The sequence below is a fragment of the Crocuta crocuta genome, unplaced genomic scaffold (assembly GCF_008692635.1).
Source record: "Crocuta crocuta isolate KB4526 unplaced genomic scaffold, BGI_CrCroc_1.0 scaffold176, whole genome shotgun sequence".
NCBI lineage: Eukaryota > Metazoa > Chordata > Mammalia > Carnivora > Hyaenidae > Crocuta > Crocuta crocuta.
Genome location: NW_027531905.1, coordinates 8,454,854 through 8,477,205, shown reverse-complemented (window position 1 = coordinate 8,477,205; position 22,352 = coordinate 8,454,854). Strand labels below are relative to the sequence as shown.

General features: G+C 35.2%; 1 protein-coding gene across 1 annotated transcript in view; it reads right to left on the bottom strand.

The window, feature by feature from the left end:
- SOX5 (SRY-box transcription factor 5) overlaps positions 1-22,352 on the bottom strand; it is a 550,850-nt gene that overhangs the window by 206,715 nt on the left and 321,783 nt on the right. Inside the window, exon 4 of the mRNA XM_077774502.1 lies at positions 11,496-11,582. Within this exon, the coding sequence (XP_077630628.1) occupies positions 11,496-11,582 (87 nt within the window). The remainder of the gene's footprint in view (positions 1-11,495; positions 11,583-22,352) is intronic.

Below are 22,352 nucleotides of genomic sequence, written 5' to 3'. Positions count from 1 at the left end.
CAGGCTCTAGGCTCTGCGCTGTCAGCACATGAGCCTGACGCGAGGCTCAAACCCAAGAGTTGTGAGATCATAACCTGAGCCAAAGTTAGATGCCCAGCCAACCCAGCCACCCAGGCACCCTTAGATCTCAGTTTTAAAATTCAACATGTATAAGGTGGGAAAGTTTTTAATTTTAAAATGAAAAGTTTTTAATTTTAAAAATTCTCTATTGTTTTTAACTTTTAAAAGCATTATTACTCAATCAACATTCTAAGCTAGAAATATTAACATCATCCTCAATCTCTTCTAAACTACCCTTCCTCCTGTCTGCATTATATCAACAAATCATAATATTTTTTTCTCAAAATAGCTTTGCTTCAGTTTTAATTTCAATGAGTCAAATGTTATTTCTTCAATATTTTTATGTTCACATGAGTGAATAATCAATAACTATAAAAGGATATATAGTGAAAGATCTCTGAATACCGTTCCTTCTAAGGTAACCACAATTACTATTATTATCCTGATCTTGTAAATGAAGATTTAAGCATATAACTGAATAGTCTGTACTAGTTTACAAAGTACCACAGATTGGGTGGCTTGAACAGAAATTTGTATTAACTGGCTAGAAGTCCAAGACTAAGGTGTCAGCAGGGTTGATTCCTTTTGAGGGCTGTGAGGAAAGGAGCTGCTCCAGATCTTTCTTCTTGGCTTGTAGCTGACCATCTTCCTGTGTCTTCACATCATCACTCTCTGTATATATCCATGTCCAAATTTCCTCTTATAAAGACAGATGTCATGTTGGATTAAGGGCCACCCTAATTGACCCATTTTAACTTAATTACCTCTGTACAGACCTTATCTCCAAGTACAGTCACATTTTGAGGTACTAGAAGTTGGAGCTTCAACATGTGAATTGTTAGAGGGACATAATTCAACCCACAGAATTTACTTTACACAAAGGCTATCGTAACATAAATTGCTGCCATAGGGTATGTAGGGAGAGATCTTGTTCCAGCTTCCCTTCCCATCTCCACTTACAGTTTTCAAGTTTTTCATAAACTGTTGTGAAGAACATTTAATAGAACTTCTTATCATTAATTTTTCCCACTACAAGTTTATCCTCAAAACCGGTACCAAAATTATCTTCCTAGGAAAACAAATTACTCACGTCACTCCTATTTAAACACTTCCACTTGTTTCCTATTGTCTTTGGAATAAAACGTCGACTCATTTTTAAGAATGAAAAGAACCTTAGGGCGCCTGGATGGCCCAGTCAGTTGAGCATCCGACACTTGATTTCAGCTCAGGTCATGATTGCACGGTTCATGGGAACGAATTCCATGTTGGGATTCTCTCTCCTTCTTCCTGTCCCTCCTCCTTGCATATGCTCACATGCTCTCTCATTCTCAAAAATAAGTAAACTTAAAAATCTTTTTAGATGAATAAGGTCCTTCTAATTATGCCAGCCTTCTCACTTCCTTTGTGCATCCAAAATTCTAGCCAAAGCGACTTTTCTACCATCACCCACAAAGGTCAACACCTTTATCTCAGCCATTCCCTCCCTAACCACTCATTCTTCATGTTCCAGATAATGTGTCTTATTCTTTAAGACTCTTATCTTGATTCTCACTGATAAAAGTTGTCTCTTTCTTTCGAATCCACATAGTAGATATTTATTATACTACTTAATCATTATATTATAAATCTTATTTTAACATTTGTACCCTAGAATCAGCAGAGATAGCTGTGATGGCAACAGTTATAAATTACCAACTTTTATACCCTTATATGCTTGGCATCTAGCAAATCATCTAAAATTTTAATGAGTAGGTCACTTCCCTTTAAACCACTCTTAGGTTTAGGAATGCCATATAGCCAAGAGAATAGGGAGATGTATTATCTCACATGAGTTACATAAACGTTCTGGTTTTGGCTTAAGAGAGTTGAGCTAAGGAACTTGAGCTTTTGCAAAAGAAATTTTCCCCACTTTTATAAAAGTACCACATTCACATGGTGTAAGCCCTATAGCTTCATCTCTAAATTATCATAATCTTCATAATAATTATCTCCTAGTGGGTGGAAGGGTCTAATAAGTGGTCTCTGATAACTGGAGAAACTAGTAAAAGTCACAAAACATCCTAGACTTCGTGTGTGTGTGTGTGTGTGTGTGTGTATGTGCACGCGAACAATATTACTGGAAAACCCACAGGCCTCCCAAACAAAAAGAGGAGCTACTGTTTCTTCATTTAGATTTAGATTTTTAAGAGTCATACAAGTATACAACACAATAGGGACACAATCCTGTGTCTAATGCATAGTTAGCTGGTATGAGTTTATGTCCGTGTCTCACTGATAGCAATTTATTTTCATGTTTCATTTCTTTGCACTCTTGTGTGTTTTAATCTATGCTAGTCCTCCTTCGATTCCCTTAGAATGAAGGATTACTGAAGTAAGAGGCAAAAAATATTCTGTTTCAGTTCTTCCTACTGCTTGATAACTACAGAAATGCTAATCATTTGACTGATTGCTGTAATGCTATAGGTTCCACAAAAGTGCAGGTCTGAACATCCCTTAATGTAATGTGACAGAGTCATGAAGGAAGGAGACCAGATTCAGTCACCCCTCTCTCAGTAAGAGATATCACTCTCCATATATTGCTATATTCTTTTGTCTGCCTCATTTTTCAATTCTAATTCACTGCAGTCCTATCAATCCTAAAATATATACATTAGCCCATGAATCTTTATTTCCCGCACAACTTCTTAATCCAGGCCATCAGCATCTCTCACCTTCACTAGTGCAATAGTTTTCTAACCACTCCACCGCTTCTTCTCCTACTTAAAGTTATTCCTCAAGCAAAAGTTCAGTGATCCATTTAGAAAGGTAAATCAGATCATGTCACAGAGCTGTATAAAATCATTTCATAGCTTTATACTACATATAGAATAAAATCCAAACTCTTTACCCTGGAAAGTCCTTAGTGGTCTAGCTCTTACCGTCTTTGGCAACATCTCTTCAATTTCTCTTTCTCAAAACTGCTTCAGTCACATGGCCTTCTTTGAGTTCTTCCAATAGCAATTACAAAATTGCTCCCATCTTAAGATCTTTGCCCTCCAGTTGTTTCCCATGGAAAACTCTTCTCCTAGATTATGATTTCCCAATCTTGGCATTGAGGATATTCTGGACTAGACCATTCTTTTTGGGGGGAGCTGTGTTGTATAGCATGTCTAGCTAGATGTTAGTAGCACTTCCCACCTAGTTTTAACAACCAAAAATGTCTCCAGACAATGCCAAATTTCCCCTGGTACAGAACCACTTCAAATGACAGACTTTACTCTTTCATTCATTTTGCATATACCCACAGAGTTTCTTCAATGTCCCTCACACTATTCTAGGTGTTGGGGACACCACAGTGTCTATTCCGGACAAAAATGTCTGCCTCAGAAAGCTGACATTTAAATAGAAAATATAATAAATAAACTCAGATCTAACCAGAAGTAATTTAAATGCCAACTCATCAGACTGCTTACCCTGACCTGAACACTGAAAGAAAGGAAGTCACCATCTCACTTTCAATCGCATCACTTAATTTTTATTCTGTTCATAGTAGTTAATACCATGTGTTGAATTTTATTGATATAGTTATTTATTTATTGAATTTTCCACAGAGTGTAAGCTTTAGAATTTTTCTTATGTTTTTATTTTATTTTTGAGAGAGAGAGAGAGAGAGTGGGAGTGGAGAAGGGGCAGAGAGAGGGAATCACAGAATCTGAAGCAGGTTCCAGGCTCTGAGCTGTCAGCATAGAGCCTGACATAGGGCTCAAACTCACAAACTGTGAGATCATGACCTGAGCCAAAGTTGGACACTCAACTGACTGAGTCACCCAGGCTCCTCTAAAGTATAAGCTTTAAGATTGCAGAATACTAGTTTGTTTTGTTCAATGCTGGATCCCCAGAATCTATAGAGTAATGCCTAGCACAAAGCAGACATCTTATAACAACTTCTTAAATGAATAAAGCAAAGTTCGTAAGAACAGAGAAAAATCCTTGACTGACTGATAATGTAAAATTCTATGCATGAGGAAAACCCTCATCAGGATTACTCAAATTAAAAATGGTCTTGAATACATTTGAAATAATAAGAAAAAAATCTGTGGAAGCTGATATTTTTTCTCAGCTTCTCCAATATTGTTTTATTCCACTCAAATGAAATGGACATATGGCTTGAAATAAAATGATCAAAGTCAAAGTAAATTGCTAGGGGTTATTATCCAAATAAAGTAAATGTAAGAGTAAACTCACTCAAGAAGAAGGGAAAAGGCCTAGAGTTTTGACACTAAAAATAAACGGGGGATTATTGTTTCTTCTTTCAAAAAACTTACCAGAAATGTAATTTTTTGTTTCAAAGCTATGGTCAAACTTTAACAGATTTTTTTTCCCTTTAATAATTGGTGTTTCCTAGATTATCAGTGTTATAACTTGGATAGGATTTTACTTGGTTTAATTTTTTCAACTGAAATATTCTTGTTTTCAACTGGTATTCCACTTGAAGGATCTAAAAATCATATATTATCCTGCCTTTAAATTTTCTGCCTAATGAAAGAGCCTCTATATAGCTATAGTGTAAGTTTTAGAAGGGGAAAAATATGTTTACTCTACTTGCTATCATCATATCTCCAGAACACAGCACATGGCAAGACAGATAGGAATATCTGTTGAATGAACTAAGAATATAATGCATAAAAACTAATAGTCTAAATTTACAACTAAAGCTTCTTTCAGTGGTGCTTTTATTGAACAAGAGAGAAAAGGCACACTTCCTTATCAAAAGTATTAGTGGCGTCATTCCAATTCATTAAAGGAGTATTTGTTAGGTTATCCAACTTATAAGCATGTATGAATTGGTCTTTTTCATTAAGAACAAGTTTAACCAAACTTGTTTGTATCAAAGTTTAGCTACATACACTTTACTGCTATGTAGATAACCTGAGGTTGGATCAATTAAAATCATACAAGGAATACCATTATTTATTATATGACAGAACAAACTAACTGATATTCTATTACACAGTGCTAATACTATAAATATTCTTACCTTATAGATTTCTATAACTGTTTTGAAAAAACAGTGTTTTTTTGTGTGTGGGTTTTTTTTGTTTGTTTTGGTTTGCTTTTGTTTGTTCTGCTTCAATATCTTACAACGTGGGCTTTGGCTTGGATTTAAATATACCTACGATAGAAAGCTTTCAGTTTTAAAGGCAACTGACATAAGAGTGAAATGGAATACTTGACAAGTAGCTCTGGTCTTTACTGTGTTGGATGCTTTGCTTCTGAAATATGACATAAACAAGATGTGTGTGTCATCATTTTTGTAGTGAAAACAAACATTGTTCTTATTTCTTTGTAATTCCATACTATTTCTTACAAATATTTACCAACTTCCTATGATTATCCCATCCACTTACTTGGATATTGTATTTAAAATGTAAAAAACATAGTTTTGTTTTTAAAATCACTTCCAATTTGCCACACTTACAGACTTTAATATAGTCAATAATAATCTTTTCAAAACATGGCATTTTCAAATCATCATTCATTCATCCATCAAATGAAAACTGGATCCCCAAGTTTGGGCTAATGGTAAGCTAGGTAGTATCCAAGGGCAAGGTGAATGTGTTAATAGGCTAACCATACAAAGCAGCTTGTGTGGGCTGGGGTCAGATCTGAGCCTAGAACAGCATCGCTGCAACTCAGGAGGCGCTACGACCATCTGGGGGGTGGGGGGGAGGGTGGGTGCTGGAAATGTTTTCAACCTTTAAAGGATTTTAGAGATCATCCATGCCAACTTTACTGAAGAGAGGCTGCCCAGCCTCATGCAAAGAGCACCAGCTTTGAAGACAGGCAGGAATAAGATTACATCTTGACTCTGTCACAGCAAAAGTATGAGGTTTCGGATTGTTAATCTCTTTCTCTGTCTCCCTCTCTCTCTCTGTGAGTCTCAATTTATTCCTATGTAAACTGGGACTAAAATGTCGCTGTCATTTTGTAAGGAATGATGTTTATAATATGCCTGTTTATAAATAGGCATGTAATCAATAGTAATCTGCAACTGTTTTTAAATGAGTAGATGAGGCAATAAACCAAAAGAGTTAAACTGATTTCCTCAAGTTCTTGGAAGAATCAGGGCAACATGACACCAAATTTTTTCACTACACCGTGCTTCCCCAGTTAAGAGAAATGGTCGTTTAAAAAGAAAAGAGGAAAAGGTTTTAGGTTAATTCCATCATTTAAAAATCTGGATGGTTTAAGCTTTGGAGTCCGTATCTATAAGAAAAAAAATAATGTTCTAAAAATTATCTTAATTTTAGAATCTTCACTTCCATTGCACAAATGAATTCTTATTAAATGGATGAATATATTTTTAAATGAGAAAAAAAGTTGAGAACATATTTTTATTTTCAAATACAGAATCCAGATTACATATGTAAGAATATCTGCTTAAAACAGGCATTATTAAATACCTGCTTTGAAAGGTATGTAAAACATCCTAATACGTGAACTGATCATCAATACAGAAATCAATGCGATCCAGTGTCTGACCACTCTCTTCCCGTCACTGGCTATGTTTATACACTGGCATAAGGACTCTAGCACTCTGGGGCAGAGCAAGTTACTGATGTGCAAAAAACATGAAGTCACGTTCTGCTTTTACAGACATTGCCAAACTTATTTCAAAAACTTGTATGATGTGCAGCACTAGTCTTTCTTTGTTTCTTACAAAGTGGTTTTTACAAAAAGGGAAATCATTACTCATAAGCAACTACAGAGGAACTATATATAAAAGAAGCTCACTAGATTAAAAACCATTAAATATTTACTTTATTTAGAAGTGCATTACTATATGCTATGTACCTTCTTTCTAGCTCACGGTTGCATGGAACAAATTTCAGATATAAAAGTTCCCTTAGAAAATAATCAATATTTCCAACCCCTTTACAAAAACGTACAGACATACTTTTTAGCTTAATGTACAAATGACATAAGTCACCAAGTTTCTATTAGCAAAGCATGCAATTCTTAAAGAGTTTTTATTTTTTCATTTTAAAAGAATGGGTTTAAAACAACTTACAAAGTGATCCAAGCCCTGACATGACTGATCCTGGGATTATAGTTTCCATGTTTTAAATTTGCAAACTCCAAGGATCCCTTTATTTATTACCTAGGATCTGATTCCCATTCCACACCTGCTTGTTTACAAATTGTCTAATATTATCTAAACAGAAGCATCTCTTTCAAGCCACATACTGACTCCACCTATCTCTTTTATCTCCAAATGTTATGTCACCTAACAGAGGATCTACTTTAACCCACATGTTGAATCTAAAATTTTTTTAAATGTTTTATTTATTTCTGAGAGAGAGAGAGGGAGGGAGAGAGAGAGAGAGAGAGAGAGAGAGAGAGAGAGAGAGAGACAGAGTGAGCAGGGGAGGGTCAGAGAGAGAGGGAGACACAAAATCGGAAACAGGCTCCAGGCTCTGAGCTAGTTGTCAGCACAGAGCCCGATGTGGGGCTCGAACCCATGGACCATGAGATCATGACCTGAGGCAAACTCAGATGCTTAACCAACTGAGCCACCCAGGAGCCCCCCTCCCCCCTGACATGATGAATCTAAATATCATGTATTTAATATGAGTTCTAAGAGGCCCAAGTATTGCTGAATGGCTTATTTCCTTGAATCTATTACTGGTATTCTAGAGCTGTCTGGTGTTTGCCTTTATGTCCCATCTTCTAGAAAGAATGAAATTATAGCTTTCAAAAAAGCCAATTTTTTATTATACCAACTGCAGCTGGCATTTTTCTTAATACCGGATACAACACTTTGCCAGCCTAAATTAATGCATTCTGAGCAGGGTGAGAAAGGGTCTACCAGGGATACCAATGGGAAAGAAGCTGGGGTTCAAAGAATTCTTTATACAAGGCTGGTGGAGAAACTGATTTGGGCTTATCTGAGTGACCTAGCCAGAGAAACCTCTCAAACAATGCCCTGCTCTTATAACTTCACCAAGACAGAAATACTTGAGAGAACTTTGCATGCAGATTTTTTTGGGTTACTATTCTACCAAAAAAAATTAAGCCTGTAACATACAAATCCTGCAACAACTTTATTAAAAGAACAAATGATCTGTTTAGATGAGTCGAAGCTGCCCTGGATCCACAGATACTGTCCTCAGGTGAAGTGCCAAAGCATTGACCTTCAGTGTAATGGAATTTCATGCTAGCTAAAACAACACGTGACACTCGTGGTTGCCAACGCGAGCACTAGTAGCTGTTTTTTCCCCCTTCTCAGTAACTACGAGGCTCTAAAGAGGTATTCCTTCACCTCTCACAGCACTGTTACTCAGTGCTTCTGCTACAGACAACAACAAAAACCAAAAGCTGACTTACCGAAGTTTTTTTACATCTGATCGGAGAAGAAAGAAGTCATTTCTCAGGCAGCTAATCAATGTATATACAAACATCGACTGTTAGCCAAGCTCTTTTTGAGTCCAACGGTTTCGTTCTGCAAAACTGGATCTAGTGTCCCTTCTGTATGTTTTCTAGTGGGTTGTTTCTAATGTAACTTTAAAACCTAATTACTTCACATTTCCAAAGTACCAGACCATAAAAATGGAATAAATTCTAACAGGCAAAATAATCTAACATGAAAAATAATTTCATGCTCTTAGAAGTGGGTCACCTTTACTAACCTGCATTGTTTCTTGAAGAATGAGATTGACTTTAAGTGGGTATGACAACTATTTACTGATAGCTAAAATATCCAAACCAAATGATATTATTTCTCTTATTTTAGAAGTTTATCATCTTAACTTTTAAAATAGTAATAGCAAGAAACACTTCTTTGAACTTTGCCAAACTGTAATATTAATCTTTGTCCAAATACTCTGAAAGCAATTCACGTGCAGCAACTTGAAGGCAAGCACTTAGGAACAGAGCTCTGTCCTCATCTGGCTATAATTTTAGATATTCAAGAATGGGTGCACATGTGCATGCATACTCTCTCTCTCTCTCTCTCTCTCTCTCTCTCATTTATTCACACATTTTCTGCAACCATTAAAAGTAAAATGGAGCAAATGGGGTGGCTCAGTCTGTTAAACGTCTGACTCCAGTTCAGGTCATGATCTCGTAGTTTGTAGGTTAGAGCCCTGTGTCGGGCTCCATGCAGACAGCTCAGAGGCTGGAGCCTGCTTCAGATTTTGTGTCTCCCTCTCTCTGCCCCTCTCCTGTTCACTCTCTGTCTCTCTGTCTCAAAAACAAATAAACATAAAAAAATTTAAAAGTTAAAAGAAAACCGACCAGTGTAAGTAGTGGAGAAAGTCTAAATCCACTAAACTTGGTAAATACTGTAAAAGCTGTAAACGTCCTAACATATGCAAAGATTCCATCAAGTATAGTATTCTAAATTATCACCCATAAATCATTTAATAATTGAATACCGTCATATTTCAGATTTAAAAAAGCTCACCCTCATTCTTCGCCATCCCAACCCCAAACAGAGTGCACATACGTGAGACTTACACCTTTATTTGCTTCATTAAAAAAAAAAAAAAAAGCTGCCAAACAGCAAAGCCATTGTTCTCCCATAACTTCTGAGGTGGCATGAAAACCACATTCCTGGGCATGGCATAATCAGTGTCTGACCCCCCCAAGAACCATTAAGTCAAATTCATTTACCCCCAGAGGGCTACACACTATTGTATCCTTTCCACTTTCTAGCCACCTACGAACAATGGTTAGTAATTGCAACTGTCACGGGCAGTCAGTAGGAAAAGTAAGCCAGCGATATTTTTCCCAGTTTTCTGCCGAACCTATCCAAGCACCTAATAACCATGCCCCCCAACAGAAGAAAGATCTACAGTTGCTTTTAAAATGCATCAGAAAACAGCTTTTTGAACAGAGGACAATAACCAAACTTATGCTCTGAATGCGAAGCTTTAAAAAACTCAAAATTAAAGACGGAAACTTCTTTTGACTGAACTGCAGCTTCCTGAACGAAGCCCAGAGGCAAGCCTGGAAGAATAGCTGAGCTGCTTTCCTCTATGCTTATCATCACTGCTGTGGCTGCTTTTAAGTTCGACTTGTGAAGAAAACGGGGGAGGGAACTGAGTTTGTCCTCCAATGGAATGAGATCACAAGGCTTAGAAGAGGCGGTCTTCTCTGCTCTATGCTCAGTCATCACCTAGGTCAGAGGAGAATAAAGGACCACGGAGAACACATTCTATGTGTCGGGTGCAAATGGGTTAAAAGCCAACGTAATTATATAAAGCGTCTGTGGCCTTGGAAAAGAAACTTCTCTGTTCTCTTTAAAGTCTGTCTTCAAGCTCTTTAAGGCAAATTAATTATTATCTGTTTAAATGTGATTCCATTATAGATTTTGGTTACTGATTTTGTTGATTAGCACTCGTTCATCCTCTCACCACCGAGTCATACTTAATCATAACCTGAATATATGTAAACGCCAAATACAATGGATACAAAGTGAAATATTCAGTCAAACATTTCCTCGAAGTTTCGAAATGCTGAGATGCTAGTGTCCTGCCTTCCTGCGGGACGATTTGAGGTAGTAGAGCCATAAGAAAGACAATTGCCTTTTTCATTGGGAGAACACGTGCGCATACATACATATGCAAAAAAGTTATTTATACACATATTTCTACATGTATATTAATATAAATCTGGTGATATTTTAAATATATATTCAGCTTCTACGACAAACTATAGAGTAATATATAACTAAATATTTTAATATTGATGAATAAGTATTTTTTCTCAAAATTAATGCCTGTGTGCTACTGGCAACAAATAGAAAACCATAGATTGCCTACTATGCTCTGAGAAAATACACTTTGAAATTAACTGAAATGATCATTTAACTCTATCTTTATATGAGAAATGAAGTCCTCTCCCAGTGCTATTAGTCAGAGTTTATTAAGATATGAATATTCAGTATCATCCGAGGCTCATCTAGACTTTTTCTTAGTTGTGGGCAATATCTGATTCAAATAAAACAAACAAAAAACGTTGCTCTTGTTAGTATAAAACAATCTTTTTAAAGCTTCCACCATTCACCACTTCCGGTTTTAAATGTAGATTACGTACCTTCACACTTTTAATGGGTAGAATGCATAAACTCATCTCATTATATGCAGTTTTTAACCCTGATATAAACACATTCCTACTCACAAGGTAAATAATTTTTTTAATGATGAAAACCAAAGCCTTTTGAAGATACAGGGGTTTCGGGTGTTAAAATAACATTCCACTTATCAATAAGGCACAAAGATAAAATCAGAACCCTGATACGTCCACGTTCAAGCTAGAAAGAAGAAATACCAAAGACAGAGAATGCAGGAGGCAGGAGAGGGTGAGTCAGAAGCACTTTGTCGCTGTTAATATTTCTAAATATAAACTTCATTTTAGTACCTTTTGGATCAAAATAATTGTAAATATATTACCTTTTATTTCACCAAAGTTCCCTGATCCCATTGCAAGAAGTTTGTCTTTCCAGTCCTTTGAGAGTAGCTTTTCAATACTTGGGGTTTCTAAGGAAAGAAGAAAAAAAAAAAAAAAACAAAACCGTAAGCAAATCAACATGACTATCTTTACAATGCAGCTCATTAAAAGTCTATCTGCTAAAAATAAGGCCATCCCTATCTGGGCCCCAGTTCATAATGACTTCATCAACAAACTGATAACAGGGGAGAAAAAAAGAATGTGTTTTGTCACCTGCTGTTTCAAAATCATTAGCTTTTTCCTCTTGCGGAACAAAGCCATACTAATTCTCTATGACAATGGGTACATATAAACCTGCAGTTCATTGTTTTTCAATTTGGTGAACAAATTCCTGCTATAATAGATGCTTGTCAATTTCAGGGTGTTAGTCTGCAGTCAAAAAATAATTATGTTGATAAAATGCAGGGGAAAAAAAGGCAAAGAATTAGCTCTTAAATCTGCTACATGTAATTATATCCCTCTGTGTGTTTACAATTACATCCACTTTATAATATGTGTTTAACGTCGTATGGTGGTAAGCACACTGTGGAAAGATTTGCCAGTGCCGTGAACATTAAAAAAAAAAGTTGGTATAAAAGAAGCTTTACAAAGATTGCAAAATCTACCAAAGTGAGTAATGCTCACAATGGAAACCTATTATTTGCTTATTTCAGATTTGTATCACATTCTTCGAAAATGCCCAGTATTGAGACAGGGCACATGTATTTTAAAGAGCAAGGTTATGCTTTAGTCTGATTTTGTTTCTATAGATCACATGGTTTTTGACCTCTTCTTTTGTGTTGAATTTTAATGTATAAGTAAACATAAATGCTAATAAAACTCCCAAACATTAAACTCAATTCCAAACAATGTAATTGTATATTCTTGTCAGCATTTAGATGGGTACACAATTACAATGGCTTTCAATCCCACGATTAGCACTGCATTCAGTTAGAAAATGGAGTGTACTAAAAGCTAAGTGTCCCAGTATGTTCCATCTAAATAACAATACCCACACTTATTATCTAGATCTAAGACACACACTGCCGTTCTCCACATTGGTGTTTATGTGCATTTGTGCTTGTTCAGACATTTGTTTACCCCCTACTAGGAGCATAAAGGGAGTACACGTTAACTTATCAAAGGGACCGGCTGGCCTAGCGACCATAAGATTATTAGAAACTGGTTCATTTTCCCCACAGTAAAATGCATTTTAAGGGATCATCATCCTCTTTGGCTACTGCTGTCTACCTTTCACAGGCTCCTATCTTACAGCCATTGGCTGTCAGAGTCACAATGCCTGTGTGGAGTTTTCAATAAAGTGGAGGTGAAATTTCCTTGGAAAAACTGGGACAATATGGAATGCTTTTGTCTTGTTTTTTCAGAGGTCAAAAACTTATGGAAAATAAAATGGTGAAAAGCTCTGAATGATTACTGCCTTACATAGCCTATATAGTCTATACATATGGTGAAAAAAATACATTAAAAAATATACATAGACACACACATAGACACACCTACCATAACTACTGTGTACACATTTGTCATAGAATTTACAATGCATTTCTTCCTTTGTAACAAAATATCTCCATTTCTTGTATTTAAGGAAGAAAGATCCTATAAAATTTACTTTAACTTTTCCTTAAAATATCCCTATTTCTGTACCATATTGTTTTGAAAATGACAATGACAATTCTGAGCAATAAATGGATTAATTCTTTTCCTTACTATAATCAAGATTTCTATTCATTGAGGCCTTCAAAGTAACTTTAAAATACTTATACAAGGATTTCCAACGTTCCTACATTCCCCGTAAACACTTCATGAGCGACATCATTTTTTAAACCTTATCAGAGTAGGTCAAACAAACACCACTGTTTCTTTTTTCCAGCTCTTCACAAAAATTCTTGAGTCGCACACAAACAGGGCACAACCAATACGGTATTTGCAATAGAGTACTGTCAGTCATTAAAAGCTAACAAACCTTTGCAAAGCAGGAATGCAGCAATAGAAATCCATTGTGCACTAACAATAGGCCCCTGAACCTCCCGGCACCAAAAGCAGACCATTTTACTTTTAAGGCTATTGTCTGCAAAGTCCATGACAAAGCTTTTCCCCTGCGGCTAGACAAAATATTCACTGTAGTGTGCTCAGAAAGAAACAGAAGTCTTCTGTCTAAGTTGCAGAGTTAAAGTAACAGCCGCCAGATTTCTGAAACCTGCAGAACATTCCTAGTCTCTTTATTAACTTACATAAAGATATAAGGCTCCTATACAGAGCCACTTCTTTTTTTCAAGTACCTGACTTTGAATGTACCCTACAGAAAAATGAATAACTTCTTTAAGACCAAGTAATTTGAAAGATGTAAAATCAGAACATATCTAACTCCAGGTTCTCATGTCTGTGGGTGAATAAAGTCACTAATATTTGCAATTTGAATGCGGCATATATTTTAAATTCAAATTCAATAAACATTCATTGAGCAGCGTATGTGCCAGGAACTATGTTAGATGCGTTTACCTGTCTGTATTCTCTCACTTAATCATAGCAGATACCTGAAGACTCTGATTGTGTTATTATATCCACCATGCGGGTTTAAAAAAAAAAGAAGAAAAGGACTTGTCTGAGGTTTTACAAAATGTAATACGTAGAGTTGAGTTTTAAAGCAAGGTTTGTGTGTATGTGCGTGTGTGTGTGTGTGCACGCGCGCGCTTTGCCTACAAATTCCTGACTCTCTTGTCAACAATGAAATGATAATGATAGCTACTATTTTGAGGGCTAAGTGCTAAGCAGTGCACCAGGTCCTTTATATGTGGTATCTCAAACTTCTCATAATAATCTTCTGAATTAGATATTTCCCTAAGCTTTGGGTTCTTAAGTGGTAAACAATGCACCAATATCTAATTCAGAAGATTATTATGAGAAGTTACCCACATGGAGCTAAGTTCAACTTACTGGACCAAAGTCAGGGAGACCAAAAGCGTATCATTTCACCTACTTCACCTCTCTCTCTAAACTAGTATGAAATAAAGAGCTTTAAGCGAGTCTACATCTAGTATTCCTCCAATTGCTACTGTACTAATTTGTCTCTGTTGGTAGTTCATGTGAGAAATGATTTCACAATGGATGGTAATAATGACGGTTAACAATGATTTCACAATGGTAATAAATGGACAGAAAGGAAGCACAGATACCAATGGATGAATTTCCCTGAAAATGGTAAGGAACCCATAGAATATAAATGGCTAGAACTGTAAAAGGCCAAAAGGCAAAATCCCAATATTTATAATGCACCTGTTCATTAAATGTGTGAATGTGATTCAAGTGAAATTTGACACAATTATGTAAGTGCTGCTTCCGTATTTATGGACTAAAAAAGATAGTAGCTGTCTATTAAATATTAAGTTTTCTAAAATAAGAATGTATTTTTTAATTACATGTAGAATTGTGGTTTATATTATGAGTATGTATAGTATGTTTGAGGACATATTTATCTCCCGAAGTTCAAATTCTGGATTATCCATTATTTTCACATTAAGATATGCCATAGCTTTCCTTCAAGCACCTTTAACAGTTCTCCTGAGAGTTGCTTTGTTCAAACATTGAAGTATCATAATCGCTGTCAAAATAAAATCTAGTGTTCCCTATATTAAAATAAGTATAAGAGATAATAGTAGTTCTTGTTATTTGCATAGCATTTCAGTTTATATAATGCTGTCAGATACCACAATGTTGTCAATGGTATGCATTATTATTACATCCATTTTGCAGATGAAAAAACTAAGGCTCAGAAAGATGCTTTCCCCAGCATCACCTAGCCATAAAGTAGCACAGAAGGAATACAAGCCCAGGGCCTCTTAAATCAGGGATCCGTTTCTTTGAGGAAAAGATAAATATGTACATATTTTAAAATAAAAAATAGAATGGTAAGAGATAAGCGATAAGATAAATTACAGGGAAATGACAGATATCCTTATCAGTCAATCTGTTAATATTAAGATGACTCTGATTGGATTACTTTTGTCTCTTTGTGCCACAGGACCCTTCTGATATGTTTGCTTGATTTTCCCTCCTCATCCTTGCCTCTTTTGCTCACATATGTTTCTTCACATCAATGCCTATGGCAATCCCTACCAGTGAATGGCCCTCCCAACTGTGCCAGCCATTGTTACAACAGCATCCTGCCTCTTTAGGGCCTGCTCATTCCCTATAACTCTCACTCCTTTTTCCCTTCAGTGCCAAACACTCTTAAGACTGACTCCCTCATCTGGAACAATGAGACCTAGAGACTCATGCCAACATATTGTAATTCTCCAACAAGCTGCCAGTGCCAAGAATTAAACCACATTCGCTCCAGTGCAGTAGCTTTACACACAAGCTCAGGTTTTTGCTTTGTGTTTACGTAGGTTTTTTCCCTTAATCTCCCTTGAGCTGCAGTGGCAGAGCTCACTGAAAAATCGAACAAGCAAAAAATATGTATGTGTAATATTTGACTTTTTAAACAAACTCCCAGGAGTTAGGTCTTACCAAATCTACCATTGTTTATGCTTTAATTTTGTAGCTTAAACTAAGCTGTGTTATTCCTGACGTGTGATGGGGTGCACATTTAGGGATGGGAGTTGTCTTTGGAAGGAATAACAATATGGCTAACCTTCAAAATATACCAATACCTCCTTCAAAGTCAAGAAGTAAAAGCATATGTCGATTATTCCTGTCCTAGAATCAGAATGTTAAACCTGGAAGTTTCTTTAGGTATCATCTAGATAAGCATTTCATGAAAGTGATTCATAAAACATATATTGGACATAAAGAGAACATAAATTGTTTGGTTACTTAAAACTAAAACAAGCAAAATAAGCATTCCATTGTCATGTAAATCTAACTACGGTACACAAATTTACATTTCTTTTCTACAAGATTTAGATCTTTTTATGTGTGAACAAGACTGTCAATCCTAAAATGAGTTATGGATTCTACAGCATTACTTAAATATTTGACCAAGGAAATTAGTGTGGGGAGGTAACTGTTTCACTCAATACAATTTGGGTAATAAATGGTATAGACCAAATTCTTCATTTTACAGACTGAAGTTGTAAATAAAGGTTAACATATGCCTAAGATCATAAATGTAATTAATGATAAAGGTAGACTTGAAGTCTAACTCCTAGTTCAGTGTTGTTTTCAGTAAGCCACACACAGAAACAAGTTCTTTTAATAGTCAAACTTTTCAAAATGTTAGTCCAGTTTTATTCACCTCATCTAGTTTTAAACAATTATTATATGATAGTTATCTGGGTGCCTAATGTCTCAATTACGTATCATTAATTCAATATTCTCCCCTTGGAAGATTTCACTTGATGGCCAAGATAAAGTTGAAGAATAAACACAAGTTAGAACACTTGGCCAAATATATTTTTCTCTTAAATGCTAATTACAGTTCAATGTGCTGTTATTTAATTCTTCAATTACTGGTAATAAGATTATTTTCGAGGGGAAGATAGGGCAGAATCGGGAAATCTCCTATCTGTACAAGTTTAATTCATTTGGACAATATGCACAGGCCTAGACAACATTTGGGGGCAAATATTCAACTTTGTTACGGAAGAAATGCAAAAACTTTTACATATCTGAAAAGTTATTTGTCCACTGAAGAAGACCACAGCCCTTGTAAGGTCCCCATTAGTCAAGCACTACAGCTAGTTGGCCACTGAAAATGTCAAATTCTTCTAGGAAATATTAAGAAATAATACATACCACAACACACAAGAGAAACACATCTGAAATTCCAAAGCATTAGAATTTCAATAAGCCTCATTTTTATATGTAATTATCCTAAAGTGAATTAAGCTCTACAAATACTTTACTTTTAGTGGTGCCAAAATACTTGTTTGTTTCCACTTCAAAGTTAATAAGAGCTTGTTAACAGAAAGAAAAAAAATTGGCCTGCTGACTCAAGTTTTAAAATGTTTAATGTGCAATCAGTTTCTGGAATATTGCAATATTTAAATCAATACTTACAAGCTTAAATTTTCTTGTTGCACAAGCCTAAACTATTAACACACCTGCCCAATTATACTCAATCTTATACCACATTCTGGAAGAATATTTTTTCATCACATGATTCAATATGCCATAATCAATATGATAAAATACCTATATATCGATAACCTTGGGTTTACTCACCTAGATGGCTCTATATTTTCTAGGCAAAAAAAAAAAATCCATTTAAAAGAGAAACTTATGGAGCTATACTGTTTCATGCAATGTTTTGTTTTGTCCTTCTTTTGAATATCCTCGCAAAAATAACATAAGTAATTTGATGATACCATTTCGAGAAATAGTTGCAAAGGGGTATTTCTCATGTACAAAATCTTTTATGTTGTGCTATTAAACATTTAAAAAACTCACTAATGTCAAACCATGTGATTCCATCACTTACTAGTTTTGTGACCTTTGACAAGTAATTTAACCACACTGTTTCAATGGATTCCTCTGTAAACGGTAATAGTAACTGCACTTACTTACCACATACGATTGTCAAAAGAATTAAATGAGATAATTTATGTAAAGCTCTTAAAACACTGCTGAGCACACAGTAACACTTAAAAATGTTGACTAACATCACAGCTGCAGCTTAATATACAATCACGCAAAAGAACGGCTTCAAAACTCAAATGAAACATACGTGCATATGCTTTATTTGCCCATCGCCAAAATGAACAAGAATTTGAAAACCTCATCAAAGGATAATAGTTCTATCTCTACATTTTTTATGATAATGACCTACAACCCTTAGTTTCACTGATTATCTACCATTCCTAAGCATTTTTCAGTTGGTCCATGCCAGAAACAACGATATTAAAAAAAGGTGTAGTATCATGTGAAGGAAAAGGACAGTTGTCACTTGCATTAGATTAAAGTAAGAATTGTCCCAAAACAGCACAGATACACAAAAATACTCAACTAATCTTTGCCTGATTGTTTTTTGACAGGTGTCTTCCTAACTTTCTATAGGCTCCATTACATCCTCAACAAAAGCTAAGGCTTTTAAGCCAGTTGCTGTTGACAAGTGAAAGCGGACAACAGATAGCTGTGTATTGCTCTTTTCCTAAGGTCACTCAACCAGTGGTAATAGTTATTATTTTTATTTATTAGCACTGTAGCCCTGTCCTCTATCATGGCTAACTCACCCCAACCCCCCTGACAGCAAAAGCATTTTAACTTTTAATAAAAATGAGAGAGTGCAACACTCCTGGGTAAAGCTCTTTCAGCAAAGTGCACAGCTAATGAATACTGTCCATTTGTATCCAAATAATTTATGATGTCAGCCAAGTGTGGGTGGGGCAATGTGAATTAAGTTCTAGTCATTAGTTACAATAAGAAGGGAAAGTAGGAGGAAGCAAAGGGGTTACTAAAGCAGGAAGGGTAGAATAGAAATAGAAAAGTAATTTGAGAAAAGAAAATTGGGAAGAAGATGTTCATGATATGTCAATAAAAGTCAACTTAAAAAGTTAAGACATTTCTCATAAAAAATATCATTTTTTCCTATTTTATTCCTATTTTATTTTTATTTATTTATTTTATTTTTTTAATTATTTTTCCTATTTTATTCACCATATAATCAACTTGCTTCAACATCAATGACAAGAAAACCGTTATTCCTCATACATTTTATATGAAATACTATTTTCTCCACTGTGTATATGTGAAATAGAGGAAGAAAGTAAAATAGAAGACAAGCTGCGAGAACTAAATCACAGCAAAAGGTATATGAGAGTCAGGCATAATTAAGTCCAGGTTTGTTCTTTCTTTAATTTAATTATCTCTTTTTTTGTTTTGTTTTGTTTTGTTTTGTTTTGTTTTGTTTTGTTTTGTTTTTGAGAGAGAGAGACAGAAAGAAAGAGCGTGAGCAGGGGAGGGGCAGAGAGAGGGAGACACAGAATCAGAAGCCGGCTCCAGGCTCTGAGCTGTAAGCACAGAGCCCAATGAGGGGCTGAAACCACGAACCGTAAGATCATGACCTGAGCTGAAGTTAGATGATTTACCGACTAAGCCCCCCAGGCACCCCATTAAATTCAAGTCTTAATTTCACAAGACAAATTAACAAACAGGAGTTTCATACAGCTTAAACATATCACAGCTTAGCAAAGATAAGAACGCATAGCTGTAAGCAAATTATATATATCTCCTGATACATTTAAGAATTACCTAAACATGCATTTGAATTAGAAATGAAACAATCAGCCTACTATAAAAGAGTGTGTCTTCATATATTTATCCATTTAATTAGATATCTAAAACCATGATGAAAATGAAAATTAATGATCATATTTGTACAACTTTGTTGTTGTTATTTAAAATTGTGAAAGAAGGTGGTAGGGATGGTAAGGGAGATACACAAAGCATAGAAATAGAAAACCGCTTAATGTATATTAGAATAAGAATTCCAATACTTTAAAAATATGACAGAATGTTTTACCACTGGAAGTGAGAATTAAAGCGCATACAGCCTGATGCTAAACCACTACACATCCTGAATCTTCTCTATCACAACATATGTGAAAACAAATCTCAATCTCAGCTTGCCAGATGCCTGAAAAGATATGAACAATAAAAACTGACACGATTCATATGATAAATCAGAGATTGTGATATTCAGGTAGTTGAACAGTTGAGCTGAAAAGCCACTTATAATTCAAATTATATCTTTAGGTTCTAATACATAGCATCAGATTTTAAAATTAAGAAAAATATCCTCTGATTTGCTTAAAATCATATATCTAAATTCGCACATATCCTTCTCAACCAAAGTCGTCCATCTGCCTTAACAACTTGTTATATTTGGTCTCCCATAACCTTTCATGGATTTTGGATCATGTCATTTTTAGAGTAATTTTAGATGAGAAAATACAATACTTTTATTTGCAAAATGGCATTTAGTGTTCAGCAGCTTAGATACCATCTGATCAACAATGAAAGGTTCAGTTTCATGTGTTAGCTGTGATACACTGTGCCCTTACAAAATGCAGAAGAGCTAAGAAAAAAATTAACCTGTAAGAGTTCTCTTTAAGAAGCATTTGCATTTAAGAAAGAACAAGTGAAAAAACAAAAAAAAAGATGTGAAGGAAGCGAACCAAAATGAAAAAAAAAAAAAGTCTAGATAAATAGAAAAAGGGAAAAGCAAAGTTGTTTTTCAGTTTTCCTGTATCTCCAGAGACTTACCATTCTCAGTGTTAAAGTCAGTAGGTATAAAACTGGGCATGCAGAATATATTGGTATGCTCATTTAATTTCTTAATTGAATGAATGTACAAAACGACTATCTTTGCTTTCCATGGCATAATGTACTATCAGAGAGCTATCAAACTACTTTAAAAAATTGGATACTGCCATTTTCATTATTTTACAGAATTCACACACATACATGCACACAGGTTAGGAAGCCTTATACTTTATCCATTTATTCATTCATTTACTTAAGAATCACCTATTAAGTTGCTAGTGTAGCACCATGATAGGCACCAAGATGTGGCCTCTGCACCTCAAGAAACTCCATCTTCTGGGAAAGATGTATAGACCAACAATGACCAGACACTAAACCTTTGATTCAAATTGCTACAATGTCACAGAGTTGCTCTTCTGTTGTTTCATTTATTGAAATCAAAACAAACAGAACATGCCTCTTTTTCAACATTATATTAACAAACAGTAAATAAATGTGCCAGTAGCCTTTATCTAAGTGCTATTATGGTAATATTGCCATGAAGAGTTCTAAAATAGTGTGTTGTTAGGGCACGTGGGTGCCTCAGTCAGTTAAACATGTGACTCTTGATTTTGGCTCAGAAATCATGGGATTTTTCATGGTCTTTAGATAAAGCCTCGTGTTGGACTCTGCGCTGACAGCACACAGCCTGCCTGGGATTCCCTCTCCCTCTCTCTACCTCTTCCCAACTCGCACACATAAGCACTTGCTCTAAATAAATAAGTAAACTTATAACATAACATAACATAATATAAAATAACATAACATTAAAATAAAATAAAATAATAAAATAANACTGTTTCTCAGAAAAGCCAGCCATAAAAAATTCTACTAAGAAATTCTTTCCGAAAGTGGGACCAATTTCTCATCTTGCCTGTAATTAGGAAAATAATATGAATTAAATCACACTAATAATATAAGGTTAATTTAAAAGATAAGTATATGGATAAGAATAGTAGAATGGATTAATTCAACAGAGCATGTACTATATGTTTTTGCAGCCATGGGGGATATTAACAGAAGCAAACAGAAGTGGACCCTATCCACCTAAAGTTCATACTCATAGGGAAGCTTCTTTAAAAGCAAAATTCCAGGGCCATTAGAGAGTCTGGCTCTTTATGTCTTGGTTGAATCCCAGGAAGCTGCACTTTCCTGAGAACTGAGGTAATTTTTTTGACGAGTAAACACTGATTTGGGGTATACCAATACAGATAAAAACATTTGCTTAAATCTTTAGAAGCTTGAAAAGGTTCTTAATGTGAGTAAGATGTGAAATAGAATATACTGATTCTCTTAGAAAGGTAAAAGAATTTTACTAATATCACAGTGTCATTTGAGTAATAATTTAAATATCATTGACTAAAAAATTCAAATAAACTCTAATAATTTTGTTTTATACCTCGATGATATATAGTAATTCAAAAAAGTCACACTGAAATTCAATAATGAACTACCAGGATCTAATATATATTTTATTTATTAAAATGAGTGAAAAGGGAGAATTATTATTACTGGAGTATTGGGAACAAAAATTTTGTTCAAAAATCTTAAATAAGGGA